A 15,804-nucleotide genomic window follows, 5' to 3' on the forward strand; every position below is an offset into this window, starting at 1 on the left:
CCCTGGAAGACACAGACCACAGTCTTCCTGCTCTGGTTAACCCCCCTGATTCACACATGATATTTCCATGGGGAGGCTGTCAGTGTTGAAAGACTGCTTCTGCATCACGAGACAGCTTTAAATGCCTGAACGTCTTTCACAGGTGTTCAAAGTGCCACTGCACATTTTACACAGGAGGATTTTCATTTTTCACAGCTTAACACTTCCACCCAGTGATACATGGAGCCTCGAAACTGACAAAATGCAAAAGGTTATCTGTCAGAAAGTATGACTGAATACATCATAAATTAAATAATAATAATAAGCTCCACAGCTAATTTTTCACTCAAGTTCACTCAAAATGAAATTCAATCGTCTACTCACCCTCATGCCAATGGAAAGTCCGATGAAGTTTCGTAGTCCATGAAATGTTTCTAGAGCTTCAGAGCAAAACACCATTAGAGCACTCTCCCAAACGACCAAAGTAGATGGGGACTTGTTTTAAAATGTAAAAATATAACTGAAAAGAAACATAAAATGGCTGGTCTACCGTTATCCACGTCTTCGGAACCCCAAAGATCCTGAAATGATTTGAAAAGACGTTATTTACACCTTCAGATTGGGTGCGTGCTAATGATTTTAGCTGAGCAGCTAAAGTGAAGATTTGAGCTTTAAATTGGGTGTAAATTATGTCTTTAAAATCAATTTGATTTATTTATTAATTATTTGGGGAAACCTTTGCTCAGTGTGTATCAGTGTTTTCCATTACGCTAGCTCGCCACTTCGTTGTCTCAGTTGCTCCACTGATGTTAAGAACACACACACTAGACCACACACTACTGCACACACAGACATAACCGTCTCATTATCACATATGCAGGGAAAAAAGGAAATGCGGTGAGGAAAAAAAAATGCTGTGTGGAGAAAAATAGATAAATGATGAATCATGATGAATAATAAGTGTCTAGACCACAATATTTGGAAAAAATGTATTTAATCAACCAATTGACTAATAATAAAGGGAAAAAAAGCGTTTTACTCGTGTACAGTTACATTTTGCCTCATCACCTTTTACCTTTACCTTTTATTATGTCATATTCAGGGCTCCATATCTAAAAATTGCACATTCTCTCCAAAGCGACATCAATAAACGGCTCTGTGTATCCGCTCGGGTCCACCAGTCGATAAAGCAAAGCAAAAATGACTGTTTCGGAGAACGAAATAAGGCGTAGATGTAGTGAGTTGTTTGTAAAGACATCTGTTGCTGGTTACAAGTTAATGAACGATTCACAGATGTCATCCCCTGGGCCAGACTATCACTGCTCCAGACTGGGGGATTAAACCTAAGGGCTTACGGAGAGGAACTGCACTGAAGTGGATTCATTAAGCTCGAGACCACCACTACAGCACACATTGCAGCGTCTCCAATGGAAAAAAAAGTGGTACAAAGAGAATCACATCACCCATTTATGAGGACTGGGTCTCTTTATTTGCCCTCACCTTTCCGCTTTGACATCAACCCCCTTGCGTTCCTTTCTTCTACTGCTGCGAGAAACGGGACACTGATGGTATTCTCAGTGTTGTTAAGAGGGTTAGCAGTCATCCACACATCAGAAGGACTGGTCCTCCCAGTGTAAACCACTTCTGTAAACTGTGTGTATGTGTGCACGCATGCCTTTGTGTGCGTGTGTTTTAATGTTTGTGCTGAATGTGGTTAGGTGGCTGAGACTGAAGCTCCCTTTTAATCTGACAGAGAGCATTTTCATTAGTTCTGTTGGGTCCTATTATTAAAGCCTGCTTCAAAGGCTCAACAAGTGAAACCACGAACAGGAAATGACCCAGCGGGCTCTGCAGTGTATAGATCAGCGATAGCAATCTGTGCGTTTAAAGCAGGTTGTTATGGCACGTAAATGATGCATCTGTTGTATACACTGTGTGTACCTCACAAGACAGTGAGAGGACACCGGGAATGGCTTCGGGACCTCTGCTCTACATTCACACACTGCAGCCTACTGTGAGCGTGCAGTTGTGGCACATGTGACACATTCGTTCCAATGCAGATGGCAGGAATGGAAGTTATGACATTGGTGGGGCAAATAAGATTGCCTGGGATAATAAATGTTGTAATAATTTGCTCTTTTTAATAACTGTATAATGAGCCATCGCTTGCCCTGCGAGTTGAGGGAAATCTGGAACCATTAATCTTCATATGGGTTAGCCACGGTGTTTGGCAAGGGCCGAAACAGCAATGAGTAGGAACATAGTGGTGTCAAAGGACAAGCAGATCTTAATATTTTAAACAAGTTTGCCATATGTTAGCCATCATGGTGTGTACAAGCCCACTAAATGGTGGCATTAATGGGTGACTTTTATTACTAAACTCGCCCCTAATTGCAAAAATGCATTCCAAAGTCAACCCTCAATGCCGATTTTGGCTTCTTTCAGAGTTGCTAGGTAACAAGTTAATCCCAAAAATAAATATGTTCTCCAATAAAAGCTAATTGTCTGTGACAGTTTTTTTTTTCTTTCTTTGCTGCAAAGAGGTTTGAAACAGGAAATTGTGAAAAGACTCTGAGCTGTGCTGCTGGAAGTGCATGAGGATCACAGTCATGTAGCCCGGCCACATCTGCCTCACCTGCTGGACAGGAAGTGGGAAAAGACTGATATTCTCAATACTCACCTTGCGCATTCATTTTTTTCATTCTTGGACGAGGAACGGGGGAATATTTACGAGTCACTTGCTGTGGTCGTGTTCTGCAGCTAACAGCAGGTGCAGTGGGGGACATGGGATTATTTTATTGCCATCCATTACATGGAACAGACAGGCGATTCTATACCGACCCGGTGTGGTGTTTCCTATGGGTGCTGTAAGCATTTTTTTTTGGCTTATTTAACCCCATGTTTCTCTGAAATGTCTGGCTTTTCCTTTTCCACTGGAATCCAAATGCAACACAAAGCCATTGTCCCTGTTCACTTAGGGGGAATGTAGGCAGAGCAGCTCTGTCCTCCCTCTCAGGATATGACACGCAAGGGCTTTTATGAGTTGAACTGAATCATACTGTGCACCTTAAACACATTACAGGCCGGGCAAATATTTCCTCTTACTGGTGCTCTGAGAGCCATGGGCATAACCATTATATTGGGCTCAAGAGCCAGCTGGTGAGGACAAATCCACAAGGATTCCTATTTTCCCCCTCCTGACTCTCTGGCAGCCCCACTCCATTCATTCAATTTTTATATGTGCCTAGTAGCCGTGTTACTACCGGTTTCAAGGGAGAATTAATCGAAAACAGGTCTTATTAAAGTATATTAAGACCAGTTGAATTGGATATAATGTGCTCAGCTAGGGCCCAGAAGGGTTGTATCTGAGCCATGGCTGACACTTGTGGCTTCGAGGAGTGGGGCTGTGTTATTCTGTAGTGGCACTGCAATGGTTCCAGGGGGGCTATTCACTTGAGCCAAGTGTTGCATTGTGGGTAAGCAGATTTTAAGTGGGTATGAGCACAGCAGGGGGTAAAGGCGGGTCTCATTGTCCAGGAATGTTTATCTTCCCCCCCGCCTTCATTCAGGGCAGGATTATGCAGCACCATGGTTCAGAAGCAACCTTTGCCCCCACTTGGAGGGTCTGTGCAGGAAATATTCATTCATACATATACACATGTACAAACAGGCATTATCCTCCTCATAAGAAGTCCAGGTTGATTGCTCCCCCAAGGTATGGCGAGTAGGTGGAAGTGGAGCCGCTGCGGCAGGGCGTTGTACCTCATGTCTCACCCGCTGGGCTGGGCTCTCTGAGAAGACTGGAGCCAGTGATGCTCCCAGTGTGTGCAACACAGTCATCATCCTCAGCACAGCACATTTTATTGGGCAGTGTGTGGGTTGTAGAGACGTGTTTAATCAACTCAGCTGTCGGGGAGGTCTTGACCTCATGTCAGTGGTTCCTTGATTGTGCGTGTGTGTATTTGTGTGTGTGAGTGAGTGAATGGCTCCCAGCCTTTGCTGTGGAGTGTGACCTGCGGTGGAGCCTCTGGTTCACACTCTGCTCCATGCCGTTGCTGGTTTAAGTGATTAACTGTAGAAAGTGATGACTAATCTGTCGGTTAAGAGTCTGAAACAATTGCAGAGGAATGAGATATTACAGGCAACATTGCTGTAATGTTGCCCTCTGGATCCAATCAAGGGGAGCATTAATAGAAAGCAATTACAAAGTTCTACTCCCTTAGCGTTAGATATTTATTTTAAAAAGTATTACTCACTATTTATCGTTCCCAGTAGAGATATTAGTGTGTCAAATTATTTTTGCCAACCACAGAGTGAAGCTAACTAATATGTTTTGATATGAAATAAATAAATACAACTGTCTGATGTTGTGCATTCAGTCATGTTATTCTGAGTTTCATTCCATCATTAAGTTTTAGTCATGCTAGAAGCACGGCTCAAGGGATGGCAGTTGGTTGTGTGGTTGGTCAGTCCATCGCTTTGGTCCGGACTGAAAAATTTCAAAAAACAACTAATGGATTGCCAAGAAATTTTGTTCAGCCATTCATGGTCCCCAGAGGATGACATCAGCAGACCTTGGTGATCCCTGAACTTTCCCCGTAGCACCACCAGCAGGTCAAAAGTTAAAGTTATGCAGTCAAATATCTCAACATGTACTTTATTATTGTAAATTCATGGTTCCCAGATGATGCCTCCTACTGACTACACTGATCCCCCAAACTTTTCCACTGTGTAATTGAAACTTGTGGTTTTGAGTGGAATGTCTTGAGAACTATTGGATGGATTGACATGAACCTTTGTGCACGCATCCATGTTCCCCTCAGGATGAATTCATATGATGTTAATTAACTCCTGGCTCCATTAAATTACCTCAGAATTTTGATTAGGACTGACAAGAGTAACTTTTAGTCCAATTCTAATTTAGGTATTTGGTCATAAACTTTGTTTTGAATATCATAGCTTCAGCCATACAAAAGTACGCCTGCCATCTTGCTAAACTAAGACCACGTTAAGACTTAAAGTAGCCCTGCATGAAGACATAGCCCTCTCATTCATTTGAATGAAGCCAGTCCTTAGTGGGAGTGCCAATGTTGAGGGTTCAGGCAAAACACTACAGGCTCTTCTAGCAAATTTAGTTGAACCCAGTTTATGAAGTAAGCTGGACCGGACAACATACCAGCACGACCACATTTTACTCTTTGGCATACCATGACTTTTTTCTTGCGCACTGGCAATTCTCAAAAGCTGCCGGTACTCTTTTCTGCCATCCGTATATAAAGTTCTCTTGGCAATTCATAATGGCTCTAACTAAACTGCATTATCAGGGGGCACTATGTGACACTTACCTTCCCGTTCTTGCCTGCCTTCTTTTCTCTGTGTATGCTTGAGGTGGCAGTAGGCCTATCCAGGGACCCACACATGCCAACATAGTTGCACAGGCCATCTGGAGCACCTGGGAAATCTAGGTGGGCCGGTCGCTCTGTGGGGCACTTAAGCATCCTCCCCCTCAACCACTCAGCCCTACTGCCCACTTTCCCGGCCCACGAGCAAACATGCGAAAATGGGGAGTACTGGCACTTTATTTGTTTACCACTTCAAGCAGTGGTTAGACTCGGGCCAACTTTTGCTGCAGTGCAACGTAAAGTCACCCAGCAAGGTGCAGCATTGACCAATCACATACATCTAAGCATACATTACTGGTAGATGCCTTCTTTATCGCTGCGACAAAGATAAAATAGTTACAGTGGAAATAACTTAGAGTTATAAAATTGTGTCTGAGAGTTTTACTTATCATAGTGCAGTGGTCCTGACCAAAGCATTTAGATTAAAACAATGCTCTCCCGAGAGCTGCTAACGTTGCAAGTTTTAGCAGCACATAAAGTTGATCTATGTGATGTTCCTGATCTCTCAGCAAAACGAAAGATACCAAAAATCTGTTGTTCACTGCAGCTTCCAGTTTTGTGCTTCGCATCAAAGATCTGAGGCAATTATTGCTATTAACTAACTATTTGCTTCTATCCAAATGCCATCAAGTGTCTACTAATCAAATAAAAAACAACAGCAGCATCCTGTGTATTCCTCAGCTTACCACCAGCTCTTTACTTAGTACACTTTAAAATCGCAAGCTTGAAGATTTACAGAGCTAGTATACTGCAGTTCACCGATGAACAGGCCCCTTAATTGCTGCCTGCATTGTGTTTTGTGTGTGTATGTGGGTATGAGTCAGATAAAATAAACCACATGGTGTGTGGATGTGTGTGTGTGAGGAAGCTGAACAGAACCCTCTGCTCTCATTTACTATCTCCTTGTGTGGTTTGGCAGCAGCTCTGTTGGTATGGGGGCGTAGAACGGGCATCCGTCTGGGCGCGAGGCAGGCCTGGCATGCCGCTCAGCCCCCCGCAAGGCTGCATGAGGGTGGGATCAGAGCAGGAGTCCGCCAGGCTCCAGACTGGTAGTCTGTACTTGTGTGAGTGTGAGCATATGTGTGTGTTCTGCCGTGTACATGCACTTCTGTGTGTCCGGGCAATTAAATTGTAATCACACAGGTTTAAATAGGTTCACCATTGTTCTGCTTTTCACTTCCTATACGTTGACCTCTCTGTATGTTGTTTCAACATTCATACCTCTATCACAGAGTCTATCTGAGTCTGTGTGTTCCCCATGTCTGCACTGAATTAACACCAGACCATTTATTTGACCTTTGTGGTCATTATAATTGCGAGGTGCCATCCAGCCAGGCTAGAAGCAACACAATAGCATGCATATCACCATGGCCAACTGCCATACCTCCCCTCACTGTACGAATGCAGCACAGCAGAGCTAAGCTGGGCCTGGTTAACACTTGGACAGCAGACCACCCTTGGAAAATGAAGTTGCCTCTGGAAGTGTTGTTTGTTAGAGGCCAGTGGAGGACAGTACTTCTTTAGCACCCTAGTGTTTGGGCCTGCGTGGTGAAAGATATTAAGTGTTGGACTTTTCCCCATCTGTCAGAGTGTCAGGCCCTTACACACTCTCTGATTGTGATCATCAGTTATGTGTTATTGATGGTATGCAATAACAATTCAGTTGATCCTAAGCTGACAGTTCATCCACAACATTTGTCATCTCATCTTGATCATGTGATATTTTAAGAATTGATCACCTCGAATTCATACCTCCAACAAATGGGCCAGCATATCACCAGAATAACTGCTAACTGCTGCTAACTGTATTCTTTTATGCATCCATTGCCCCTTTTAGTTAGAAAATGTGCCACATTTGCAGCCAGGTAAAGGCTGCAATCTGCCGCCTTGTCTATGTGAAACGGAGGTGTAATATTCCTCCTTTGCAAAAAAGCCTCCACTGGGGTAGGCGTAAACATGTGAGGTGACGAAGCACGAAGTTGGGGGTGAACAGTGACGAGTGATCTGGTTATTGACGATTCTCTCGGCTGTGATGGTTAGCATCTACCAGATCTCAGCGGCTTTCCAGTTGCTCACTCTGGACGTCCGTGGATGAAGTGATGAACTGACTGCTGTGATCAGCTGTTTCCTGCTTTTAAAACTCCCGGCTGTGGGTCGCACAACAGTGCGTGTCATTGACACCTCCGCCCATGTCACGCAATTGCCGGCACATCGACGCCTTGGATTTACATAGCAATAGAGGCGGCCGAAGTGTAAAAGTGGACCAAAACTGACCCCCAATATACCGCAGTCTGTCTAAATTCGTGGACCTAGCCGCAAGAAGGACAGCCAAATTGGTGGGTTGCTGTCCAGTATAAAAACGGCTCATGACTGTAGCCACTGTTAACTTGTCAGCTCAGTTAGCCATGCAGCTAGCTGGACTACCAGGGGAGTGTTGGTGTTTGCACCACTAGCACAGGAGCTTTGGACTGCTGGAAGAAAAAGGTTTTTGAAGGAGAAGAAGAAGAAGAAGAAGAAGAAGAAGAAGAAGAAGAAACTGACTAGAAAAAAAAACTGCAGAGCTCTCAGCATGTTGCCCTTCCTCTACGGCACCATCGCACTACACACTTGCAGCACTGGATATCTCTTCAACACAAAACATAGACATCTTTAACAGAACGTCAACATGGTTATTTCCTTGCATTCTGTTAATAATGTTATTTAATTTTTTGAACTAAAATACTCACATATTACAACCTTAAAACTGAATGTGAAAATACACAATGGTGTGTGCCAGTACAGTATTTAAAGGAGACCTATGATGCTTTTTCATTTTTGTCCTTTCCTTCAGTGTTTTATAAAGGTTCTTGTAAATGTAGAAGATCTTGAAAGTTAAAAAAGGTCTGCACCAACAGCAACTCCTCTCTCACACTAACTTACGTCACAGTACGTCACAGAGTCATTAATTTGCATAGTTTATACCTAGCAGCTAGTTGGGAACTTAAGAATTAATTTAGCCCAGCTGCTCTGTTGTTGTCAGCGGTGCTGGATCAGGCATGTGTGAGCTGACCAATCAGAGCAGACTGAGTATTGAGGAGGGGGGGCCTTAAGGAGACAAGAGCTGAAACAGAGAGTTTCAGATAGAGGGGGAATACAGTGCTGCAGTTTTTTGAGCATTTAAGCATGTAAACCTATTCTAGTAGTGACCCAAACTAAAATGATGAGCCTGAAAATGAGCATAATGTGTCTCCTTTAATATAAGCACATAGTAACTACAGCATGACCAAATCTACTGACATCAAATCTTTAATTTAGGACAAAAAAACATAACAAAGTGAATTTCAGTGCTCAACAATCCTCACTGGCAGCACATTCCACATACACCGAGAACGCAGCAGTCACAGCAATAGCTGCACTTTATGAGGCCACTATGAGGCTTCTGTCTGATGTCAAATGGCATCTGTGTGAAAGAAAACAGACAAGAGCAAGGTGTCCTCCATTATTGTCAATAAACACCCACTTACAATTTAATACGGATGAGAATGTAGAACGCCTTGATTTATTGAATCAACTGAACATACCATCCATGTTTCTACTGATGTCTCTTCATAAGAAGCAGCTGCATCGTCATTGCTTATTTCTTCCTCCAGCTCTGGCACCTGTTAGTAAATTGTAAAAACTTAGGAAAGTCGTAGCATTCTAGCAGGACACGTTAAGATAATGAGCAAATTAATTGATTGAAGTCAAGTTCTTACCTCAGTGACTGGGACAGCAGAGCTCTTCTGAAGGCAAATAAAGGTGAGCACGACGGCCACTGCAACTGCAACACTGAATGTCTTCATCTTAGGAGGCTTTGAGTTTTTTAAGTTTTTAAATTCTTTGGAGGACAGAGCAACTAGACACTAAAAGATATTGTGATGACTCTTGTCAGCCCTTTGAGTTGCATGCCTGTATTTATACTCACTTTGGCCACTGTTGCTTCATCACTGGCAACACTTTCTTTCATTATCTCCAGGAATGGGCTTGCATCACTCCTGGGTGATGGTTTGGAAATTCCCAAGAAATGAGAATGGGATGTTCTCTAAGTTTAACTGTAGGATTTTAGGGTTAGGGTTTATTTGAATATTTATTTCTCCTCACTTCAACATTCAAAGCTATCTGATAGTGTAAAACCCCTATTCAAACAACAAAAAGTGATGTAATCACTGTGTGCAGTTAACACTGATAAAGTCAGGGGCCGTTTGAGTCTTTCCAGATATCTTGTGCAATAACAAAAACCCCTCACTTCATATCAGACCAGTGTCAACAAACATGACAACAAGAACAAATGGTTCCACAGCTGTTGGAATATACACCTTTCTGAAATACCTGTTTTCAGTATCCAATTATAATGAACTTATCATTTTGTTTTAGGAAAATCCCTTCATCTTTATGGTCTGTTCTTCATCTGTGGCTGGAGGAAAAACACACCAACATAGTTTCACATCAACTGGTTTACCAGTTGTTCCTTAATGTTAACCATTAAGTTTAAAACCATGCTTGTAGTGACTATCTTTAGTCTTTGTTATGTTCATCTTTGTCTTAAGTTTCTTCTTATTGTAACAACATAATATGGATGACATGAAACTGCTCTTGAGCGTTGAGACGTCTAGGCATTGCAAACAACGACGACGTCTAAACAGCCATGTTGCTCCGCCGTCTGCTCGTTTATCCAAGCAACAGTAAACTTCACAATAAAATTCCACTTCCTGTTAATCATGACAAGGTAGGAAGCTGCACAGGATCACCACAAACATCAAAATGAGTCAAACTATACAGGAATTTATGGCTGTTATTCAACCATATTTCTCGACATTGCAATAAAATAAACCCCTTCTTCTTTGTACAAGAAAATAAAATATACGTGCAGTTGTACAATGCTTTCAAACTCAGCAGCACCGACACACTGAGCAGAAAGAGCAAGATGTAGTTGTTTCACATTGGCATAAAAGTGTAGTTGTCTAATAGTCTGCTTGATAGAATCTACTCAGTTGGTTAACACCTGGAGCAGTGAACACATTCGAAGTGTATCTTCCAAACTTGAAAAACATGTATACCAGATGACGTTATTTGGTATTCTCCTGGTTTCAGTTGACATATTAAACAAAGGTCATATATGCAGACAAAGCAACCCAAATTCATCTCTGTACAGTCATTTCAACAGAAGAAATATCCGTTTAAGTGCCTGCCCACAACATGTAATACATGGCACTAAATCCACCATGTGTAATTTTCTGTTTTGTTGGTAAGACCCTGCATGCAGGTCAGCGGTGTTTTCAATTAATTCATTTTTATTATGAATTGTGTTCATCATTCATATTTTTCCAAAACCAAAATGTTTTTGTATGTGAAAATAAAATGTTTCAACCACAATGGTTATGCAGGTTGATTGTGTGAGGAGAATGATACCACAATAATATCTCCATTAGCTGCTTATAAATTGTATCACTGCAGTGTCTTTGAGTTTGGAGTGCAGGAAATGTGGCAATATGGCATGAAGTCAATTCATACACTTTTACTTTATATGATACAACCAGTAAAACTTTATTGATTACCCACTTTAGTATATGATGTAAAATGAGGATGATACAGTCACGTCACTAAGCACACATTCTCTGCAGCATGACCAAATCCAGAAACATCCTCAGATATTTACAGCCACAATTGTAAGTTGGAAAACTGCTTTAAAAGTAAAAATCTTTTCAAATAAATATTTAGTGGTTGTTGTGTAAATCCCAAGCTGGAGCAGGAATCCTCAGAACCTGCAGCAGACACCACATCCACTCATGTTAGGACAGCAACCGCAGCAAAAGCGACAGCCAGCAGGGCTGCGCTTGTGTCTGTTGTTATACGGCATCTGTGTGAAAGACAAAAGACATGAGCAAGGTGTTCATCTCCAGCATCATCTCTCACTCTGTTTACTCTCTCTCCTTCTCAATCTATTTGTCTCAGTTCATTCAGTTCATTGAACAAACCTTCCAGGACTCCTCTGACATCTCTTCATGTGCAGCAACTGGGCTGCCATTGCTCATTGGCTCCTCCAGCTCTTGCACCTGTCAATGAATTGAGCACATTTACAGCAGGAGCCACATTTCAGCATTTAGACAAAACATTTACAGCTAATAAGCAAATGAAATGATTGAAGTCAAGTTCTTACCTCAGTAACTGAGGCAGCAGAGCTCTCCTGAAGGCAAATAAAGGTGAGCACGACGGCCACTGCAACTGCAACACTGAATGTCTTCATCTTAGGAGGCTTTGACTGCTTTAACTTGTTCAGTCCTGTGATTCTTTTGGTGACTCTCGTCAGCTCCTTTCACTTCTTCTCCTGTCTGATGGTTGACTTTGTAAAGTGTGCTGGTATTTATAGTCACTTGGACCACTGTTGCCTCATCACTGACAGCACCTACAGTACAGCAGCTGCTTCCAGGCACAGGCTTGCATCACTCTCTGAGGGATGCTGGGAATGAGAATGGGAAATTCTTCAACAACGGGAATTCTCTGTTTTTGTTTGTCTGTTCCACATATCAATCATTAATATAAATATATGTTGTTGTTTTTTTTACCTCTTATTGGTTTGCTTAGAAGTACAGTTCTGTCATGGAGTATATGTTTATTCATATTCTGTACTTCCAACAAAGTTTTAGTTACATTAAAGAGCAGTTGAGAACTTACATAACATACAATAATTAAAAAATGGTACAGATTTTATTTCCAGATAACTTTACTACAGTAATATTACTGATGTCCTGATATACCAATTAATAACAGATCAGTGCCATATACACACCATGCAGTCAGTCAGTCAGTCAGTTAGTAAGTTATAGGAGTTCAAGGCAGTCAAGTGTTTGCTCTTTCAAAATTAATCGGTTATTAAATGGTTATTATGTCACCAGGGAGGTTACAGCACTGATGCCCTCCCCTCCCCCAACACAGAAGTTCTCTGACAGTGAAAGCACGAAGAGTGACCAAACTGTTGTGTGAGAGAAATGAAAAGGAGGTGGAAGATGATGCTTTTTATCATTATTAAACCTTAATCTAGAGGCATACTGTGCGGGATTTGTCTGTCCCCATTTATTAAAACACTATAAGAAGTTGGCAACAACTTCCAACTTCAACGAGGGAGACAGACGCCCCATTCTTACTAACTTTTGAAGGCCGGAATGTAGTGCCATTATTCCATCTCACCATCTGTGTAAAAGTTACAGAGGTTTCATTCATTCATTCATTTGTAAAGATGAAAATTGAAATAATAATGGAAATAAGGCAAGGGAAACATGAAATGTGTAACTCAGATTGGGGAATAGTTAATCTTAAAATGTGTTAGTTAAATCAAGGGGAAATAATCCCAGCAATACATATTTTTTAGGCTACAGCTGTCTTGATAATGAATAAAATATATGCTATATTAAAAAGAAATATATTAATGTAACTTGTGAATTGAATAACAGCTCCACTCACACTAACATACAGCACGCTGACAAAGGATTATTCTGTCAGCTTTTTTTTCTTTCATATTGGTAACTCTGCCACTGACTACCCCAGTAATGAACTGGACACATTTCAAAAAAGGCAGCGAGCTGTATATTCCATCAGCTGTGGAGCCATCAATGCTTTTTTCATGTTTGCTGACACTGTGTGATATGAAGTGAGGGATTTTTTTTATTGCGCAAGATATTTAGAAAGCCTCAATTGGCCCTTGACCTAATTAGTGTTAACTGCACACAGTGATTACTTCAGTGTTACTATTTGTTGATTGAATAGGGAAACTGTATTGTATTAATCTGTCTGAAATGTCAAGACATGATGATTACTACTAGCATGTTATGTTTATGTGATTGATGTATTAATAACTGGAAACGCAGTCCAGAATGTCAGTAACACTATTGCAGTTTAGTTATAAGAAAATTAAAGCATTTGCAAAGTTTGCTGTTATTTTATTTACTAGAGGGTAATGTATATTAGGGTTAGGGTTGTTGTATACGGAAGCCCTAAAGGGCCATGCATTCATATATTTTATTTCCTCCGTTTTCCCGTGATAACAAGTTTATTTCATTTGTGTCGAGATCTCGAGTTATTATCGAGATATAACAACTGCCGTTTTCCCGAGATAACGGGATTATTTTCTCGAAATCTCAAGATAACGAAACTTTGTTTTCCCGAGATAACAATATAATTAATTCGAGATCTCGAGATAATGACTGCGATATGATGGCCTGAGATTATGCAGACGTCCGGGACCTCGTAGCTGGTCAGCTATGTAGTTAACAACGACATCAGGCTCACTAAGATTGCGCCGCTGATATAGCTGAAGCCTTGCTAACCGTCTTTTTAGATTACGCACACTAATGTGTATGTTATCTGTAAAAGCGAGGCATAATGCTATTTTAGCCTGTGTCAGGCCTTGATTGAAAAGATATGTGATGCGGTGATCGATATGCTCCTGCTCCTCTGACATTGCTACACTGAATGATGTTTCCTGCAATGATTTAATATACTACACTATCGTTTTGTTTTCTCAAGATCTGGAATTAATTATATCGTTATCTCGGTAAAACGGCAGTTGTTATTTCGAGATAATAACTCGAGATCTCGAGAAAACAAATGAAATAAATTTGTTATCACGGAAAAATGGAGGAAATAAAATGTATGAATGCATGGCCCTTTAGGGCTTCTGTAGTTGTATGCAACTGAATATGTATAAACATATACTCCATGATAGATCTATTCTTCTGAACAAACCAATAAGAGGTAAAAATATTAATGATTGATATGTGGAACAGACAAACAAAAAGAGAGAATTCCCACTGTTGAGGAATTTCCCATTCTCATTCCCAGCATCCCTCAGAGAGTGATGCAAGCCTGTGCCTGGAAGCAGCTGCTGTACTGTAGGTGCTGTCAGTGATGAGGCAACAGTGGTCCAAGTGACTATAAATACCAGCACACTTTACAAAGTCAACCATCAGACAGGAGAAGAAGTGAAAGGAGCTGACGAGAGTCACCAAAAGAATCAAAGGACTGAACAAGTTAAAGCAGTCAAAGCCTCCTAAGATGAAGACATTCAGTGTTGCAGTTGCAGTGGCCGTCGTGCTCACCTTTATTTGCCTTCAGGAGAGCTCTGCTGTCTCAGTTACTGAGGTAAGAACTTGACTTCAATTATATCATTTGCTTATTAGCTGTAAATGTTTTGTCTAAATGCTGAAATGTGGCTCCTGCTGTAAATGTGCTCAATTCATTGACAGGTGCAAGAGCCGGAGAAGCCAATGAGCAATGGCAGTCCAGTTGCTGCATATGAAGAGATGTCAGAGGAGTCCTGGAAGGTTTGTTCAGTGAACTGAATGAACTGAGACAAATACATTGAGAAGGAGAGAGAGTAAACAGAGTGAGAGATGATGCTGGAGATGAACACCTTGCTCATGTCTTTTGTCTTTCACACAGATGCCATATAACAACAGACACAAGCGCAGCCCTGCTGGCAGAAACAAGAGACGCAGGCGCTGCCGCTTTTGCTGCGATTGCTGTCCTAACAGGAGTGGATGTGGTACCTGCTGCAAGTTCTGAGGATTCCTGCTGCAGCCGGGGATTTACACAACCACCACTAAATATTTATTTGATAAGATTTTTACTCTTAAACAAATTTCCAGCTTTCAATTGTGGTTGTAAATATCTGAGGATGTTTCTGGATTTGTTCATGCTGCAGAGAATATTTGCTCACTGATATGACTGTATCATCCTCATATTTCAAGAATCTTCATATACTAAAGTGTGTGATCAATAAAGTGTATAAACTGATTTGTTGCCATATTGCTTCCACAATATTCTCCACATTCTACACTTAAAGGAATAGTTCACTCTAGAACGAAATTCAGTCATTATCGACTCACCCTCATGCTGATAAGAAGTCCGGTGCAGTTTCTTATTCCTCAAAGTGCAGCTGGAGACCCGCGGGGGTACCCCCCTGCAGCAAATATCCATATAACGGGCGTAAATGGTGTCCGAGACGAAAAAGTCCATCAAACTACACAAAAACTTTGTAATATTCCTCCATACTGCTTGTCTGCTGCAATCCAAGTGTCCTGAAGTGGCAACATCCAGAGTTTACTCGAAACGACGTCATTTAGTGAGATAGTCGGGCTCTCCTCCACGCACAGTCTGGGCTCTGGAACCCAACTCCTTGAGAGAGGCTGGACTCTCTTCTACTCTGGAGTTGCCCGCGGTGAGAGGCGGCGAGCTGGTGTGGGCTTGCTCATAGCTCCCCAGCTCAGCCGCCATGTGTTGGAGTTTTCCCCGGTGAACGAGAGGGTCGTTTCCCTGCGCCTCCGGGTCGGGGATAGGTCTCTCACTGTTGTTTCGGCCTATGGGCCAAACGGCAGTGCAGAGTACCCGGCCTTCTTGGGGTCCCTGGGAG

At 41.8% G+C, this 15,804-nt stretch overlaps 3 protein-coding genes across 3 annotated transcripts; 1 reads left to right on the forward strand and 2 right to left on the reverse strand.

Annotated features, from left to right (window-relative positions):
• Positions 1 to 8,650: 8,650 nt before the first annotated feature.
• Positions 8,651 to 9,419, reverse strand: LOC141011577 (hepcidin-like). Its single transcript, XM_073484757.1, has 3 exons — positions 9,116 to 9,419; positions 8,942 to 9,019; positions 8,651 to 8,820 (listed from the first exon to the last, which is right to left on the reverse strand). The coding sequence occupies exons 1-3, from the start codon at positions 9,200 to 9,202 to the stop codon at positions 8,719 to 8,721; spliced, it is 267 nt and encodes an 88-aa protein (XP_073340858.1). The 5' UTR covers positions 9,203 to 9,419; the 3' UTR covers positions 8,651 to 8,718.
• A 1,493-nt stretch (positions 9,420 to 10,912) lies between these two features.
• Positions 10,913 to 11,737, reverse strand: LOC141011585 (hepcidin-like). Its single transcript, XM_073484765.1, has 3 exons — positions 11,557 to 11,737; positions 11,375 to 11,452; positions 10,913 to 11,256 (listed from the first exon to the last, which is right to left on the reverse strand). The coding sequence occupies exons 1-3, from the start codon at positions 11,641 to 11,643 to the stop codon at positions 11,155 to 11,157; spliced, it is 267 nt and encodes an 88-aa protein (XP_073340866.1). The 5' UTR covers positions 11,644 to 11,737; the 3' UTR covers positions 10,913 to 11,154.
• A 2,616-nt stretch (positions 11,738 to 14,353) lies between these two features.
• LOC141011582 (hepcidin-like) lies at positions 14,354 to 15,188 on the forward strand. The gene is made up of 3 exons (XM_073484761.1): positions 14,354 to 14,534; positions 14,639 to 14,716; positions 14,835 to 15,188. The coding sequence occupies exons 1-3, from the start codon at positions 14,448 to 14,450 to the stop codon at positions 14,955 to 14,957; spliced, it is 288 nt and encodes a 95-aa protein (XP_073340862.1). The 5' UTR covers positions 14,354 to 14,447; the 3' UTR covers positions 14,958 to 15,188.
• The last annotated feature ends 616 nt before the right edge of the window (positions 15,189 to 15,804 follow it).

This window comes from Pagrus major, chromosome 17, assembly GCF_040436345.1.
Source record: "Pagrus major chromosome 17, Pma_NU_1.0".
Classification (NCBI taxonomy): domain Eukaryota; kingdom Metazoa; phylum Chordata; class Actinopteri; order Spariformes; family Sparidae; genus Pagrus; species Pagrus major.

Bases quoted from the DNA above. Each gene is read 5' to 3' on its own strand.
- LOC141011577 (XM_073484757.1), bottom strand. From the start codon at position 9,202: ATGAAGACATTCAGTGTTGCAGTTGCAGTGGCCGTCGTGCTCACCTTT. The intron at 9,020-9,115 runs GTAAGAACTTGA...ATTTACTAACAG, and splicing joins CTGCTGTCCCAGTCACTGAG to GTGCCAGAGCTGGAGGAAGA. The intron at 8,821-8,941 runs GTATGTTCAGTT...TCTTTCACACAG, and splicing joins CATCAGTAGAAACATGGATG to ATGCCATTTGACATCAGACA.
- LOC141011585 (XM_073484765.1), bottom strand. From the start codon at position 11,643: ATGAAGACATTCAGTGTTGCAGTTGCAGTGGCCGTCGTGCTCACCTTT. The intron at 11,453-11,556 runs GTAAGAACTTGA...ATTCATTGACAG, and splicing joins CTGCTGCCTCAGTTACTGAG to GTGCAAGAGCTGGAGGAGCC. The intron at 11,257-11,374 runs GTTTGTTCAATG...TCTTTCACACAG, and splicing joins TGTCAGAGGAGTCCTGGAAG to ATGCCGTATAACAACAGACA.
- LOC141011582 (XM_073484761.1), top strand. From the start codon at position 14,448: ATGAAGACATTCAGTGTTGCAGTTGCAGTGGCCGTCGTGCTCACCTTT. The intron at 14,535-14,638 runs GTAAGAACTTGA...ATTCATTGACAG, and splicing joins CTGCTGTCTCAGTTACTGAG to GTGCAAGAGCCGGAGAAGCC. The intron at 14,717-14,834 runs GTTTGTTCAGTG...TCTTTCACACAG, and splicing joins TGTCAGAGGAGTCCTGGAAG to ATGCCATATAACAACAGACA.